The sequence below is a fragment of the Acipenser ruthenus genome, chromosome 17 (genome assembly GCF_902713425.1).
Source record: "Acipenser ruthenus chromosome 17, fAciRut3.2 maternal haplotype, whole genome shotgun sequence".
Lineage (NCBI taxonomy): Eukaryota > Metazoa > Chordata > Actinopteri > Acipenseriformes > Acipenseridae > Acipenser > Acipenser ruthenus.
The window spans coordinates 25,829,304-25,844,095 of record NC_081205.1 but is presented as its reverse complement, the minus strand read 5'-3'; the positions used below and the strand labels follow the sequence as shown (position 1 = coordinate 25,844,095).

Sequence of the window (14,792 nt, the reverse complement as noted above, 5' to 3'; positions counted from 1 at the left end):
TCCATTAAGCAAACCTCTTGCGCTGTACATTGTTTCTACTTCAGGGACAACTGTGTAGCTGAAGTATTAAAAGGTTTTCAGCTTTCAGCCTACTGGGAATAGCTAACCAACAAGCGTGCTAATTCTATAACACATTCACTACTCTATCCACTAATTGTAAATCAACATTCTCAGTGCTGGTGCTTTAAACACTGTCACTGGTTTTAAAGCCCTTTTGGTCCGTTTTGTGCAAATTTAAGATGAATGCACTCTCCACTCAGCCACCAAAAGGGAAATAATAACTTCCCCTATGTATTACTTACTCACTGTCAAAGCTATTTATAATAACCTCAACCAAAACATATGGTATCACCTCTTTCATTAAATAAAGCCCATATAGCTCTACACAGTATACAAGACTGACAAAGTGTAAATATAGCTGGAAACATGGAAACTGAGTGATTGTATTGGGATTGTATATGTAGTCTATCTATGGCATGTGCAGTTGGAAAGTTCAAAAGGGTTCATTCTGAATAATTGTGTATGGCTGGTGTTTTTAAATGAGGTGTACATTACATATTTGCACCCTATTAACCACGTGTTGCAAATTATACTGAACAAGACATGTGTAAGAGAACAATGGCGGTGACTGGTAGTGATTCAGTATTTAACAACCATAGCATTTCAGTATTTCCTTTTGCCTATCAGCCTGAAGTAAGTAAACGGTGCCTGTGTAATGACAGAATGATCCAACGAGAAGCTAAAAGCCAGAAGAGCCTTTGAGCCATCTCTATATAAATACACTATTTACTATGTGTTTATCTCTGAGCTATGTTAATAGTACATTGTTGGGTGACATTAATGTATGTCTGGTATAAAGATTTGCATATAGTATTAATGATGGGATAGCACTCTAGCACTATAATATTCATGTTAATGAGTGGGGGAAGAAAAAAAGTATTTTCAACACCTGTCTTAATGATACCCACAATGTGCAACACAAAAAAAGCAATGTGTTAACAGCTAGACTGTGTCTGCAGCATGTTTTTTTTTTTTTTTTTTAATCCAGCTCACAATGCCATCTACTGTAAATGGTATGTACTGCAGGTGCATTTAAACTTTATGCTCCGATTTCCAGTCATATCAATATAATCCTAATTTATCCACGGATACCAAAATACCTTTTTGTTTACCAACCAACATTTCCTCCTTTTCAGAATGGTTTAGCTGAAGGGAGAACGTATTATCAGAACCCTTGATCAAGCCCTCATGGCTCAAGCAATCAGTTTCCCAGATTACTTGTATTTAATACACAATGCATCATAAAACAAATCCCTCTTCCTGACAGGAAGAAAATAGAACAGCTCATAGCTCTAGCTTTCCCAATTTATGGCTAAATTAAAAAGGGTTCCAACAATGGACAAGTCGAGGAAGGGCAGGAAATCAATGGTCAGCAAACCGGGGTCCCTTTAGGTTCTCAAGCACCGAAGTGTGTGGGAATCTTTGGCGAGGTTTGGGGTTATTTACAAAAGATTTTTCCTGTCCTACCTAACCAGCACTGTGTGATTTTCCTAAAACAATAGACATTATCTGAAATAGAAGTTTAATGTCACAGATAACAGACCGCTGAGACAAATTAATCATTCCCAAAGCCCAACATATTTTAGCATACTAGTGTGAGAAACAGTGTGTTAGACGCAATGCCGTATGTATGTATACATGTAGGGCCTATGTATATGTATATATGTGTGTGTGTAATCATTTAAAAAAAAAATCCCAAACCCAATGACTTATTATCTTTTACTTTTGCTGTTTTCACAAATTTGTTTTTCCTGTGAAATACTGATGAACACACTTTTGTGTGTGTGTGTGTGTGTGTGTGTGTGTGTGTGTGTGTGTGTGTGTGTGTGTGTGTGAATTTGAGTTAAATGATAACAGTAATACATAACATATCAGAAAAAACAATTGTCTGTGTTTACAATGGGGGTTGAGAAACTAAAGTATTTAACGTATACAAAAAATTATTTAGTACGTTACAGGTGTGCTTTTAAAATGTAGAACATAAAACAATAATATCAAAATATGTTTACTTAGTTAACATACAAAATCAGTAATCATACTTGTCCAATAATAATAATAATAATAATAATAATAATAATAATAATAATAATAATAGTATATAAACCATAATTTGTTATCAAAATAACAACAATCACGTGACCTGTTATAAACTCGAATTGGTCTCTCAGGATGGTCAGGTATTGATTGAGTTTGTCAAACTTGTAGTAAATGGGGGAAAAAAAGACAGTATTTCAATAAGTGCTTCTAAAATAAAAATGCTATTGGAATATAAACGGGTAAAACTTCCTGCCTGAAACAAAGCCACAACAATTGTATCTTTTTGGTGTCTGACACTTCAGAAGTTTAGGACCCCCCCCCCCCCCCTCCCAATCTTAAAAAATAATAAAAAAGAATACAACCCGACAGCTAAGAGCAGCCCCACGTTCGATTATCATAACAAAATCACTCAAAACCTCCGTTTTTGGGGTTGGTGCATGTGTACTCAGTCCAATAGGACCCTCTGGCGACCTTTCACTGACCTTTCCTATCCAAGGAGGCTGCTGTCACTTTAAAAATTTACTGAGTGAAGCCTCCGTGCAACTTCCGATCGCGGACAGCAGCAGATAGCCCTGGCTGCGTTTCTCTGTATGGATGGGCGATCAGATCCTCATTAAAGAGACAGTGCGTGAAATAGAAACACACAGATCACACTGTTGGGACTTAGAAAAAGGTGGGCGATCCTGCAATTTCACTATCAGAAGAAAAAAAAAAGAATGAAGGATTATCCTACGTCCTGAATACCCGAAGAAAAGGAACGGAGGTTGTATTATTGGATGAAGTTAATGTGGTTAGATAGTACTTTATTGACACCTAGTTGATAATAAAAGAGAAAGTGATTAATTTAGAGAGTGAAAGGTAAATGGGAAATAAGAAAACAGAGTCCTCCTATAAACTTAATCGAATCAGCAAAAGAAAAGAAAACCGCCTGTATTTCTAAAGGTCTGGAGATGTCAAGAACTGAGGGCGCTTCTCAAGGAGAGACTGAACTGGCGAAAAACGTATATTTTTTAACCTCTGTTGTGATTACATGCTACTGAAAAAAATAGTTTGAGCCCCGCTGGAGTTTTTCTTGTGGGATTTTTCCTGTATTTTGTTTACTGAGGCTTGTAAACGGCACAGCAGTGCAGGTAAACGTTTGTAATCTTTTATATATGATTATGTGTTTTTGCAGCTACGGTATTTACAGAGTTCAGTATTTTATTTGCGAGCTGCATGACTTTGTTCTGAATGTCACATACATGTTCCTTTAGCCTCCTTGTTGGTTTATGTTATACTAATTCTAGTTTGAATTTGGAACTATATTTTGCAATGTAGTTTAAAGTTTGGAGGCGTTGCATTAAAAATCAGATTTCTTTATATGAAAAGCTTTTAAGCGGTAGCGATGTGCATTTGAAAGAAATCATGGGACTAATACGGATCATTGAAGATTGACGGCTATTTCTGTTTTTATATATATATATATATATATATATATATATATATATATATATATATATATATATATATATATATATATATATTTATGACAGCAATTTAAATAGCATTTTTGTTCTTTGCAATTTCCATTAATCATAACTCCAATGCATATAACCACAATGTATATACCTTTGTATATACAACTCATAGTTTAACAAACGTAGCATTATTATTGTTTAGTAGCCTATCTATGAGCAATTCTGAGGCAAACTGTTTGTTTACTAGCCAGTGAAATAAATACAAAACCAATTTCAAAAGGTTCAGTTTACATTTTAATTTTATTTTAGGCTACTTTATAATGCATTCTTACAAGAATTGTGTATTTCTCAGAAGTTAGAGGCTTACTGTTCATACGATGCCATCCGCCTTTCTCCTACAACATGATTTCCCATTTATTAGTACAACTTGTAAGACTGTGAAAATATTCTTTACTTGTTCCAACATTTTGAGTTGATAAAGAACAATTTACAAAACTTAGAGGTAGCCTGTAAAGTGATGTACTGTAAGTATGTACTTAAACAAGACTCAAAGAACAATACAAACAAATCTGGTATTTCATGTTAAAAGACAAGTCAAACAATGTGGTTAGTGTTGAGCTGGTATTATGAATTAAAATCCCCTAATCGTTTGTTTGTCGTTAAGAAGATTAGGCAGAAGTGTGTGTGTGTGTGTGTGTGTGTGTGTGTGTGTGTGTGTGTGTGTGTGTGTGTAGGAAAGTATACAAATTAATAACAATACCCTTAAATGGTGTACAAAAATAGTACATTATTATGGTAAACATCGTTTGTATTTATTAGAATTTGCCTTGCTATCAAGTGGAAAAGAAAATTATCCATAGGTGCTCACAAAAAAAAAAGTAGTTTATGTTTGCCGTTTGTTGTGAATTAATGGTCTGAAACAGTTGTAAGAAGATTACCTGATTTGCATGTTATAGAGTGATTTAGGGTATAGGTAAACACTGACTAGACTTTTAACCTATCCAATAGGACCGATAAGGCACATTTGTACTACCTATGCATGATGAAAACATACTTACTGTTAAAGCACCATTAAAGATAAATCGCGTGTGTGGGCTAATGTTTAATCACTGAAGTGTGATATCATTGAAGAAGCTCATTGTTAAAACTTGTTCCGTGACTTCATTAATATATAGGAATTAAAAAAAAGGGGGAAGCGGACGATTTCAGTGTACCAGAAAAATGTTTCACGTTTCAAATAACAGGTATGCAGTGTGTAAAAACAGCAATGTAGAGTTATTTGGTAGTTTATCAGTAGCTTGTGAAAGATTAAACATTTCATTACGTTTCACCAAAAGAAAATGTTAAAGATATTAGGTTATATGATATAAAGGCTTAATGTTGTGCATTTTGTGTAAAACAAACAGAAAATGTAGGAAATTCAAAGTCTGCTAATCTTGTATTGTTGCTATCATTTTTTCAAGCTTTTTTCGATTTTCTTTGTATTCTACAAATGTTTACCTTATAATAAAATAATTGTTCAATACAAATTTATAGAATGTGTATGCTTAAATTGTTTTAATTTGTTGTTGTACTTTTCATAATCTTTAAAAATTTTTTGCTATAGAAGTACATCGGTAAATTTCTTTCTGAATATTTTGTATAAGTATCTGAATACTGTGGTTTATCATACATATAAAAAAGCACATTTTTCACACACACACACACACACACACACACACACACACACACACACACACACATATATATATATGTATTGACAGGTTTAGACAGTATCATTTTTCTATAATACAACACAAGTGTGCCAGAGTAGCCAATGTAAACACATACTTTAACAGTATCTCCAAAGCTTGGTGGGAGGTATATCATTTATTTTTCATTTCCACTGTACTGAAACATGTGCTGATTGGATTTGTAATTTTCTTTTCTTCCAGATCTTGGACGAGTTTGGTAATGTGAAGTTCTGCATCGATGCCAGTCAGTCAGATATAGGAAGCTGGCTCAAACACATTCAGTTTGCCCAATGCTATGATCAGCACAATCTTGTTGCATGCCAGATAAACGAGCAGGTATGTTGTGAGCACTTGCATGACTTTCATTCACGCTTTACGTTCCTGGTGAAGCTTGAAAAATAGCTTGATAGTAGGATACAGCAGACCCTTATGGCTTGTTCGCTGTTGTGTTAAAAGGTATAGTTCGGATGTTAAACAAAGATACAGACATAGGCTTCTTTTTACTGCATTTCTGCTAATCACTGTGTGCTGATCCATTTCTTAAATGTCGTTGCCTTGGGCTAGAATAAAGGCCTACACTAGGCCCTTTGGAAGACCTTATGCTTTGTGTAGATTCCCTTTACTGGAATATTCAAAACATTTTTCAAATGTTTCAGAAATGTAACAATATATTTCATAATGCATTTTCAATGCTGGTCTGGAAAGAGATCAGGTTATATACTTTGTTGTCATTTTAATTAACAAGTAGTAATCTAGAATGCTAATTAAAACACGGCGTTCTGGTTTGTATTGTATAAAACTCAATGATAATAATAAGTATCTGAATAGTAAAGTAACTTCTAGGCTGTCAATAGTATGTAACATACATTAATTATTTGTTTTTATTTTTAAATTCTCTGACAGTTCTCAAAATGGTTTTACTTACAAACTACTTACAGAATGCACCCAAGTAAACCATTCAGTAAGAAGGTTAAATACATGTCATAGTTCCCAGACTATTATAAATGTGGTTTAAAAAGTTGACTTTGTGAAGCGGTGTAATCATTTGTTGAGTTTGGCCAATGGAAATGATGATTTAGTTACTGTTCTGTTATGATAGAACACAATGGAGGATACAAACAGCATCTACATGTGACACATAAAACCCATATTACTTGTCAGAAAGTTTTTTTTTTTATTATTATTTTTTTTATAAAACCACAGAGGACAGAATACATCGTAATAGATCCCTGGATATTTACTAGACTCAATGGAGATTAAAAGCATGGTTTATATGTGCTGTCATGCCTGTTTGCTAGAAGAACTGAATTGCTAACTGTGAAAATAAATCAAAGGAACAAAGGAAATTATTTGATTTCCAAATATTATGATACCAATAACTGCATTAAAAGAAGTATACTGTGGTTACAGTTACAAGGGCTTGAGCTTCGAAACACTTGAGCACTTGAAAAACACTTCTCATTAAATGAAGCATACAATGACAATATGCAGATATAGAAACCAATGTATCATAGTTTACCCCTAAGAACATTATAACACAGCTGTATCTTCATGTCAAGGAACTGCACTAACAGTTTAAAATCACCTGGAGGTTAATTGAATGTTTACTTCACATGAATAAGGATAGTTTGGAAGTTATGGCACATGTTCTCCATGTAAGAGATTGATTATTAGCTGTATGCTCTTGATAGCAATGTAATTAGAAACTAAAACAGCATTTTAAACACTGTCAAATCATTTTGCACAATCTTACAATTTTCTGAAAAAAAATCCATGCTTTAGCACTGTTATGAAAGCAAGACTTGGCAGGTTACATGAGGGCGAGTCTAATTAAGGAAGAAGAGCACATTGCATTGAGACATGAGAACGCTGTGTTAAACACTAGAACACAAAAGGGTTGGCTCTAGAGGTCTCTAGTTCTCTTGTTTTACTCTTCTCTGCTGATGAATTCCTGCCAACTTGTGAATGAGACCTACTCATCACCTAATGAGCGCCCCTATTGTAGAGGTGTTATGCACCACTGAGGTATGGAAAGAGACACTTGATCCTTGTGATTTGTTTCCCACTAATTACATGAGCTCACCTGTACAATTCTAAAGCAAACATCTCTTTTCAGCTGAAAGGGGTGTGGTTGATTGCCTAGCACTCTACCTGAAAACAAAGAAATTGGTTTAGACTGCAAAGTGTGTGGCAAGGTGGATGACAGGAATGAAACCCTTAACCAGCTGTAGATAGGAGATCTAGATAAGGCTTTCAAGTATTTGATTATTCCTTCAGAGAAACCGTTTCAGCTTTTTATGGCAATAGTGAGTTTCTTTGTTGATCAATACACTGATACAACAAAAAAGTTACAGCTCTTGGTATGTAAATATGTATTTAGGTGTTGTGTGTGTCTTCACATTATATGGGATATTGTTTTCCTTTATTTTTAGCCACAGGGCAAATCTGTGTGAGGCCAGCAAGCAGGGCTGTAATTACAGACAGACTTGCCAGGAACTTTAATACATGAATAATTATTTTAAGAAGAGTGGAATTCAGTGAATACCTTGCACTGAGTGGGCTGTATAAAAGCTACAGTAACAACATTCTTAGAACAGCCTTACATAATGGAATAAGGAAGACCTTTTTCAGGCTTCTATAATTCTTAACTGAGCTTTGCATTGCTTGGGAGCCTTATGAACCAGCTTGTGATACATGCAATATTTTATGAAACATACACAGCTTTAGAAGACAGATAATGAGCAACAGGTCAGAAGTATGTACAGAAACAAGAAAAAATATATAGATTTAGAAAAAAAAGGGTTAATTGAGACTAGGGGCCTTATTTAGCAATGCTCGCAAACCCCTAAGAAAATCGCAAAACACTTTTGCAAACAGTTAGCGCACCAGAATCAGACGCACTTGTGGGCAAACAGACTTTGCCCACATGTGTGATTTAGCAACCGTGTTTTAATGCTCACTCGGCAAGTCAGCGTTAGCTCTGGGCACAGGCTGAACTTTAGGGGAGTATCCTCATTTACATACAAATGTAGCGATTTAGCAAACCATCAACAGTGTTAGCGTTTGCGTTTCAGTTGACATGTGAAAACCAGGTCTAAACTGTGCGCAAATTACATGGTTGACTATAAGTACCGGTGAAACTACCAGGGAAGCCTGTCTGACGCACAATTTTTGCAGCAATTTCGCCACAACAGACAAACAATCACTGCCATTTACCAACTGCTTCGGGCTGTCCTAAAGACATGCGGAGAGCACACTGTTTGCCTGTAGCACTAAAGTACGCTCACCAACACAAAATAGGCACCTCTATGTAAATTGTACCAACAACTACATCACAAATGTGTATACAAACTATCGTTGCTCCGCTCATGACTGTTTATCCTCGCTAATTCGCAGGTGGCAGCTGCATTTCAGTGGGATGGCAGTCTAAGAGGCTGATTGATAGGGGACAGCGGGTATCCACTGAAGCGGTGGCTACTGACACCGCTGCTCAACCCCATGACCCCTGTCGAACAGAGGTATAACCGTACCTTTAAATGTGCTCGTACTGTAATTGATCGAACATTGGAATCCTCAAAATGTGATTCCGATGTTTGGATGTCTGTGCGGGAACACTACAGTACACTCCTCAGAAAGTTAGCAATGCCATCCTGGCTTCTTGTGTTTTACGCGTAATGGATATTGAACTTACAGAGGAAAGATTACAGGGTTTGAGGGAAGCAGGTGCTGAACTTGAAACCCCAGTGTTGGAGATTGCAGATGCTGCAAGTGCCAGGCGGGGCAAACTAAGCCTTATAGACAGGGGTTCACATAAATGGGACTTAGTTATTGTTGTTTAAGATGCAAATGCATACCTTCAATACATTATTTTTTAACAGGAAAGCATTTATAATAAAGGCAGTGACAGTGCTCAAGTTTGAAGGTGAGCTATACATGCCTAACTAAAGGAAAACTCCAGATTCCCCCCCACCCCCCCCCCACCCCCGTCACTCGCTCAGCAAGTGAAACAGAAAAAAAAAAAATTATGTAACTTAATTTTGCTTATAGATTACTTTTTTAAATTTTGTATTCACTCTCCTCCTTCAGGCTGTTAAAAAAAATGTATCATTGTTTGGGGGGGCTTGGTCATCCTCTTAACTTGGGCTGCTGGACATTTAAAAAAATATTGTGCTTATGTCTTCCTTCTTTATGTTTCAAAATACCCTCTGTTCACTATCGCAGACGCACAGGTGCTCTTCAAGGTAATGCTGAATCCTTAATGGTTGTAACCTTACTCCCACCACTGTGCTTTGATTGGCTGGGCGTATGATTTGCTCTTTGATGTGCGTTAGCCCATGCATGGGACCCAACTTCCAAATCACGTTTTTTTGCCCTATCACAGCAGTTCGCTAGCGCTTTCATTTTTGCCCTAGCGAAAGTGGCTGCACACATATTTGTTAAATAGGGCCCTAGAAGTCTTGCTGGAAAATGGGACACAGCCACCTTGAGAAACATTGTGGTTGTAAAGATTAAAGGGGGAGGCTTTTGCTCTGTTATTAAGGTCATTAGCACTTCCTGTCAAGGTTCAAGGTTCATTCCACCGCTCAGAATCCCATCATTATCCCCATATCCAGGATTGTTCGGCTGCTACTAAACTCAGCAATTGATCAGAAGGTTGTCTTTGTGGGAAGAGGACTGAACTGAGCACTTGCAGGTGTTGCTGTACATAGTAATGATTAAACATTTAAACAAGCAGGGGCCCCGACAGGACAGGTGCTTGTTAAGGTGTTGTATTGATCTGTGGATGAACAGTAGGGCACCTTGTTAAATATGTTTCTTATACGTAGATCATACTGGAAAAAACAAAACTCCAATGACATAAATGTTTCTGAATTGTTAACATGTCTGCTGCTCTCGCATTAATGCACGAAACAATCAGGATTTAAGCACGGCATTTACACTAGTTATAATTGCTATTTACACCACTTTACAAAATAGTGTGAAAGGTAACAGATTGGATCCTATATCAGTGTTCTGAGATGTGCAAACAACAAACCCCACAAACAGTGTTAAAAACATTCCTCTATGGTAGGGAAAGCTAAATATTGTATCAGCAAAACGTGTCTGCGACGAAAGGTGCAAGATATCTGCAATCAGCAGGAAACTGGTAAATATTTGTGTCTTATAGAAATCCCAGTTAGCTCTCAGTTCCCTGCATTCTTTGCTGAACAATAGGGCCTCACTTTATCCCCATGATTGGAATAACCAGAGCTTTTTGTTCTGTCCAGCATGATGTAATGGCCAAGCATTGAATATGTTTCATTTTAACTATCTTCAAGGGTACTGTCTCTTTAACCTTTCTGTTTCCGAGAAGCCACAGTCTAATTCTAATATGTCACAATCCAAATGTCAACTCACTGTTGAGAAGGAAGCTAATAATTTAAACCTTTAGGAGCTGCCAAAAACAATGTACTTGGAATTGTTTGGAGAAAGCCATTGTGTTGTAAGGGAAGTACAGGGATCCCAGCACCTTGCAAGCCACCCCTGTGCATCATTTTGACCGAAACAACTTTCAGTCAGCAGTCGGTGAAGGGGGCTAGCGTGCTAAAATGGCAGGAGGGAACATCTATATAAAAATAAATGAACGTTGTTTATTTATTTTTTTTGACACTGTTGGTGCCTAACACAGGTGGGAACAGTAGAGTTAGTATTAAGTGGTTCTAAGAATTCCTTATCCTTGAGCACACATGTTCTGTGCAGAGTGCCAACGGGTTAATCTTCATATGACTGCAACAGCTATTTCATAGCCTTTTGTTTCCTTTGTAGACTAAACACAACTGTGTGATAACAACAAATCTGTTTACGTTTCCTTAAAGGGACTGTGACACCATTTCTAAATAAACCCTTAAGAAGAATATCCTTTTAAGCTAGTTATACTTTGTTTTCATTTCTAAAAAAAAAAAAAAATGGTGCAAGTGACATTGAATACATTTTCATAAATATTCATTTATAATAATTAAATGAATAAGATGAACATGCAGAGGTTGTTTTTTTTGTTTGTTTGTTTGTTTCAAATTGGTTATTATCAAGCTACAACTTGAGCATTTCCAAAAAAAAAATTACATTTTGTTTCCTCTGTCAAGTAAAAACAAAAATCAATTAAAATGTAAATGGCATGTCTTTATGATGTGAAGCACTTCCCCTCTTCTTTATAAGACTGGTTTATATGAAACCTCCCAGTAAAATGAGCTTTGTGAAGCAGAGTTTAACATGCCCCTTGAGACAGAATGATTCTCTCATCTTTCTGGACTGAGGCACTGTTTTCTACACACATTTTACTACTTTTCTTATATCGATGTTGCAGTTGATTTTTCTCTTGGATCTGTTTGTAGTTACATTACTACTTTCTACTTCTTTAGATTTAAAACTAAGGGATATATTTATATATTTATTTATGGCTCATTAGCTCTAATGTTCACCAGTTAGTTATCCTGATATATTGACGACTGTAGCACAGACTTTATGAGTGCTCCTTTGCTTCCTGGCTGATAAGAATGATACGCTTGTCTAGGAGGAAATAGATATTTATTGATTTATTAAGAAATGCATATCTAATACTGAATAAACACCTTTCAAATGTAGAATAAACACTAACACAGCTTAACTGAATACACATTTCTATATAACTACTAAATTAAGATTTTGAAGCTTATTGACCAACAAATAGATCTTTTAATTATATGTGCCTTATAAAAGCTAGACTGACAGGGAGACAATAAATTAAGCGATTGCTCAGACCAATAGCACTGATTACAGGAATAGCTAACTATCTAATACATACACATAGCTGGGGAGGAATCTTCTCTCCTCAAGCCAGTTCTGGCCACAGCATCATCAGGAATTGTTCTGCTAGGTTTCTTGGCATGTCCAGTAGCTTTAGTAGCCAAGTTGACCACCATTGAGAAACATAAACCGGTATTCGAAACACTATAATTTCAAGCAACTTGAAATCTGGCAACCCTGGGTTTAAGGAGCCCTCTAGTGGTCTGATGATGAAATTGCATCTTTCTTTTTCTGCTTTTATTGGACTTTCAACTGTATATTTTTTAAAGGTGGTAAATTAAAATAATGCACTGATATATATATATATATATATATATATATATATATATATATATATATATATATATATATATCCAAGTTGAGTCTGAATGGTCTTTCTTTTGTTTGGTTTTAGATATTCTACAGAGCCACAAGAGACATAGAGCCAGCGGAGGAACTATTGCTGTTTACAAAGGGTGAAGAATATTCATATGAAACAATGGCTCCAGATATACATGGTTAGTACTTAGGGCTCTTAAAGTGTGTGTGGGGGGGGGGGATGATTTTACTGTTTAAAATGGTACTTTAAGTAACATATAAAGTATCCATTAATGAATGTCAAATCCCCCACTTAGTACAGACTTTTATTCTCAACCGTGTGTGTATGAACGCTCACTCTTCTGTTACAGTTTCTTGTTTTTACTATCCTCTAATTTATAAAAGTAAAAAATCTAATATGATGCAATGTAATGTGTCTGTTATTTTCATTGGGGTGGGGGATATATAGAGGAGCGACAGTATCGTTGTGAGGAATGTGACAAGTTCTTTGAGTCCAAAACTGAGCTGCTAGACCACCAGAAGTACCCCTGCAGCACGGCACACTCTGCATTCTCCATTGTGGACAAGGACTTCCAGCATAAACTGGGGGGCAGCGAGCATGACCTGCAGGATTTCCATGATCTCCACGATCTCCACAATCCCCAGGAGTGCAAGGAGTGCGACCAAGTGTTTCCAGATGTGCAAAGGTTAGAGAACAGTGCCTCGTAGCAGCAGCAGCAACAGTGCCAATGGCAATGTTACAGTCAAACCAAATGGGCTTGATTCAATATAAGATAATAATGTGTGAGCTAGGAAAGGATTTTATGTGTTACAGTACAAGCACAGAACGAATATGTTCTGGGTTTAAGGACAAACGTTTTGCTGTATAGGGGTAATCTTTGTAGTTTCTATTCATACAAATGTACTTTGAATCTGCTAGTAAGTCTTAAGAATGTGTTCTATAACTCAGTGTCTGTCTCGTATTAACTTTTCAAAAAATGTCATTTGTATTTTGTGTGCTTTGAACAGCCTGGAGAGACACATGTTGACCCACTCTGAGGAGCGGGAATATAAGTGTGACCAGTGCCCAAAGGCCTTCAACTGGAAGTCTAATCTGATTCGCCATCAGATGTCACATGACAGTGGAAAGCACTATGAGTGTGAAAACTGTTCAAAGGTACAGTGAAGACTTTAACTGAACCGTATTATCTTTATTTGTCTGAAATGTTTCCGTTCTGACCAAAACCATTAAAGCAGCCATTGCCAGACTCTGACACCTAACGGCATTGTTGTGAGGCCTTTTTTCCTGCGAGAGGCAGTGAAACTTCATTACATAAGACCCCGGCCTTTGTAAGGTTGTTCCTAATGTGCTGATCACGGGAGACAGTGGTTGCAGATTCACTCAAACCTCTTAACATGTACGTTATTTCTTGGCTTTTGGCATGATCACAATGTTCCTGAACTCTTATATTGCTTGCTTTTTACCTGCTGCTGTCAGTAACTGGATTAAACATGGCTTGCTGGCTTGCTTTTGCCACACTTTTGCCACCATATGCAGTTGATAAAATCGCACATTACACGTAAAGATACACTTTTATTGTAGTGCATATAAAATGCCATCTTAATTCTTATCCCTTTGTTGCTGTGGTGAAATGAGGCACCTACGAGCAACAAACAAAACTCGACAATTGGATCCCTGATAGCATTTAAGGATTAAAGCACAGTACTGTACGACAATGTCTGCTTGGAGTGTCCTTTGTTGCCTAAAGTATCCTTTTTCTTTATACTGCTCCTTATTTCTCAGCAGGTATTCACAGACCCCAGTAACCTCCAGAGACACATTCGCTCACAGCATGTGGGCGCTAGGGCTCACGCTTGTCCAGACTGTGGGAAGACCTTTGCCACCTCCTCTGGGCTAAAGCAGCACAAGCATATCCACAGTAGTGTCAAGCCCTTCATGTGTAAGTCTTTAAGACCATTCATATGTAAGTCTCATTACTTTATTAGTCCTTTAATAGCAAGAAAAGCCCTACTATTGACCCTCGTTTGAATGAATTATTGAAATGGGTATAATCTAAAATTGATAATGATGCTTTTGCTTTGCCAAAAATGTGTTTTTCTGCTTAAATGAAAAAAGACTATATATATATATATATATATATATATATATATATATATATATATATAGTGCATGTGTCTTTTCCATTTACAGTTAAACAGTTGTGTAACCAAGACAACCTTATCAAAATGTTTTAATAAGATTCTAGTAACTAATGTTTGAGGAGGAAATACTGACTGAAAAGTATTGTTGTAATTTAGCGAGGTTTAGATTCCCAGAGTGTTTCTGTTCTGCAAAAAGAAAGAAAAGAAAGAAAGATGCCTTGAA

At 36.5% G+C, this 14,792-nt stretch overlaps 1 protein-coding gene across 15 annotated transcripts in view; it reads left to right on the top strand.

Annotated features, from left to right (window-relative positions):
• LOC117423468 (histone-lysine N-methyltransferase MECOM-like) overlaps positions 1–14,792 on the top strand; it is a 178,002-nt gene that overhangs the window by 144,703 nt on the left and 18,507 nt on the right. For 5 of the 15 annotated variants that reach the window (XM_034928718.2, XM_034928726.2, XM_034928719.2 and 2 more), the window contains 5 exons: positions 5,489–5,623; positions 12,504–12,606; positions 12,876–13,113; positions 13,436–13,583; positions 14,211–14,391. In XM_034928718.2, coding sequence (XP_034784609.2) covers positions 5,489–5,623; positions 12,504–12,606; positions 12,876–13,113; positions 13,436–13,583; positions 14,211–14,391 — 805 coding nt within the window. Of the gene's footprint in view, positions 1–2,613; positions 3,228–4,666; positions 4,799–5,488; positions 5,624–12,503; positions 12,607–12,875; positions 13,114–13,435; positions 13,584–14,210; positions 14,392–14,792 lie in introns of those variants that run through there. The other 10 variants (XM_034928724.2, XM_034928729.2, XM_034928728.2 and 7 more) reach the window with 5 other exon arrangements.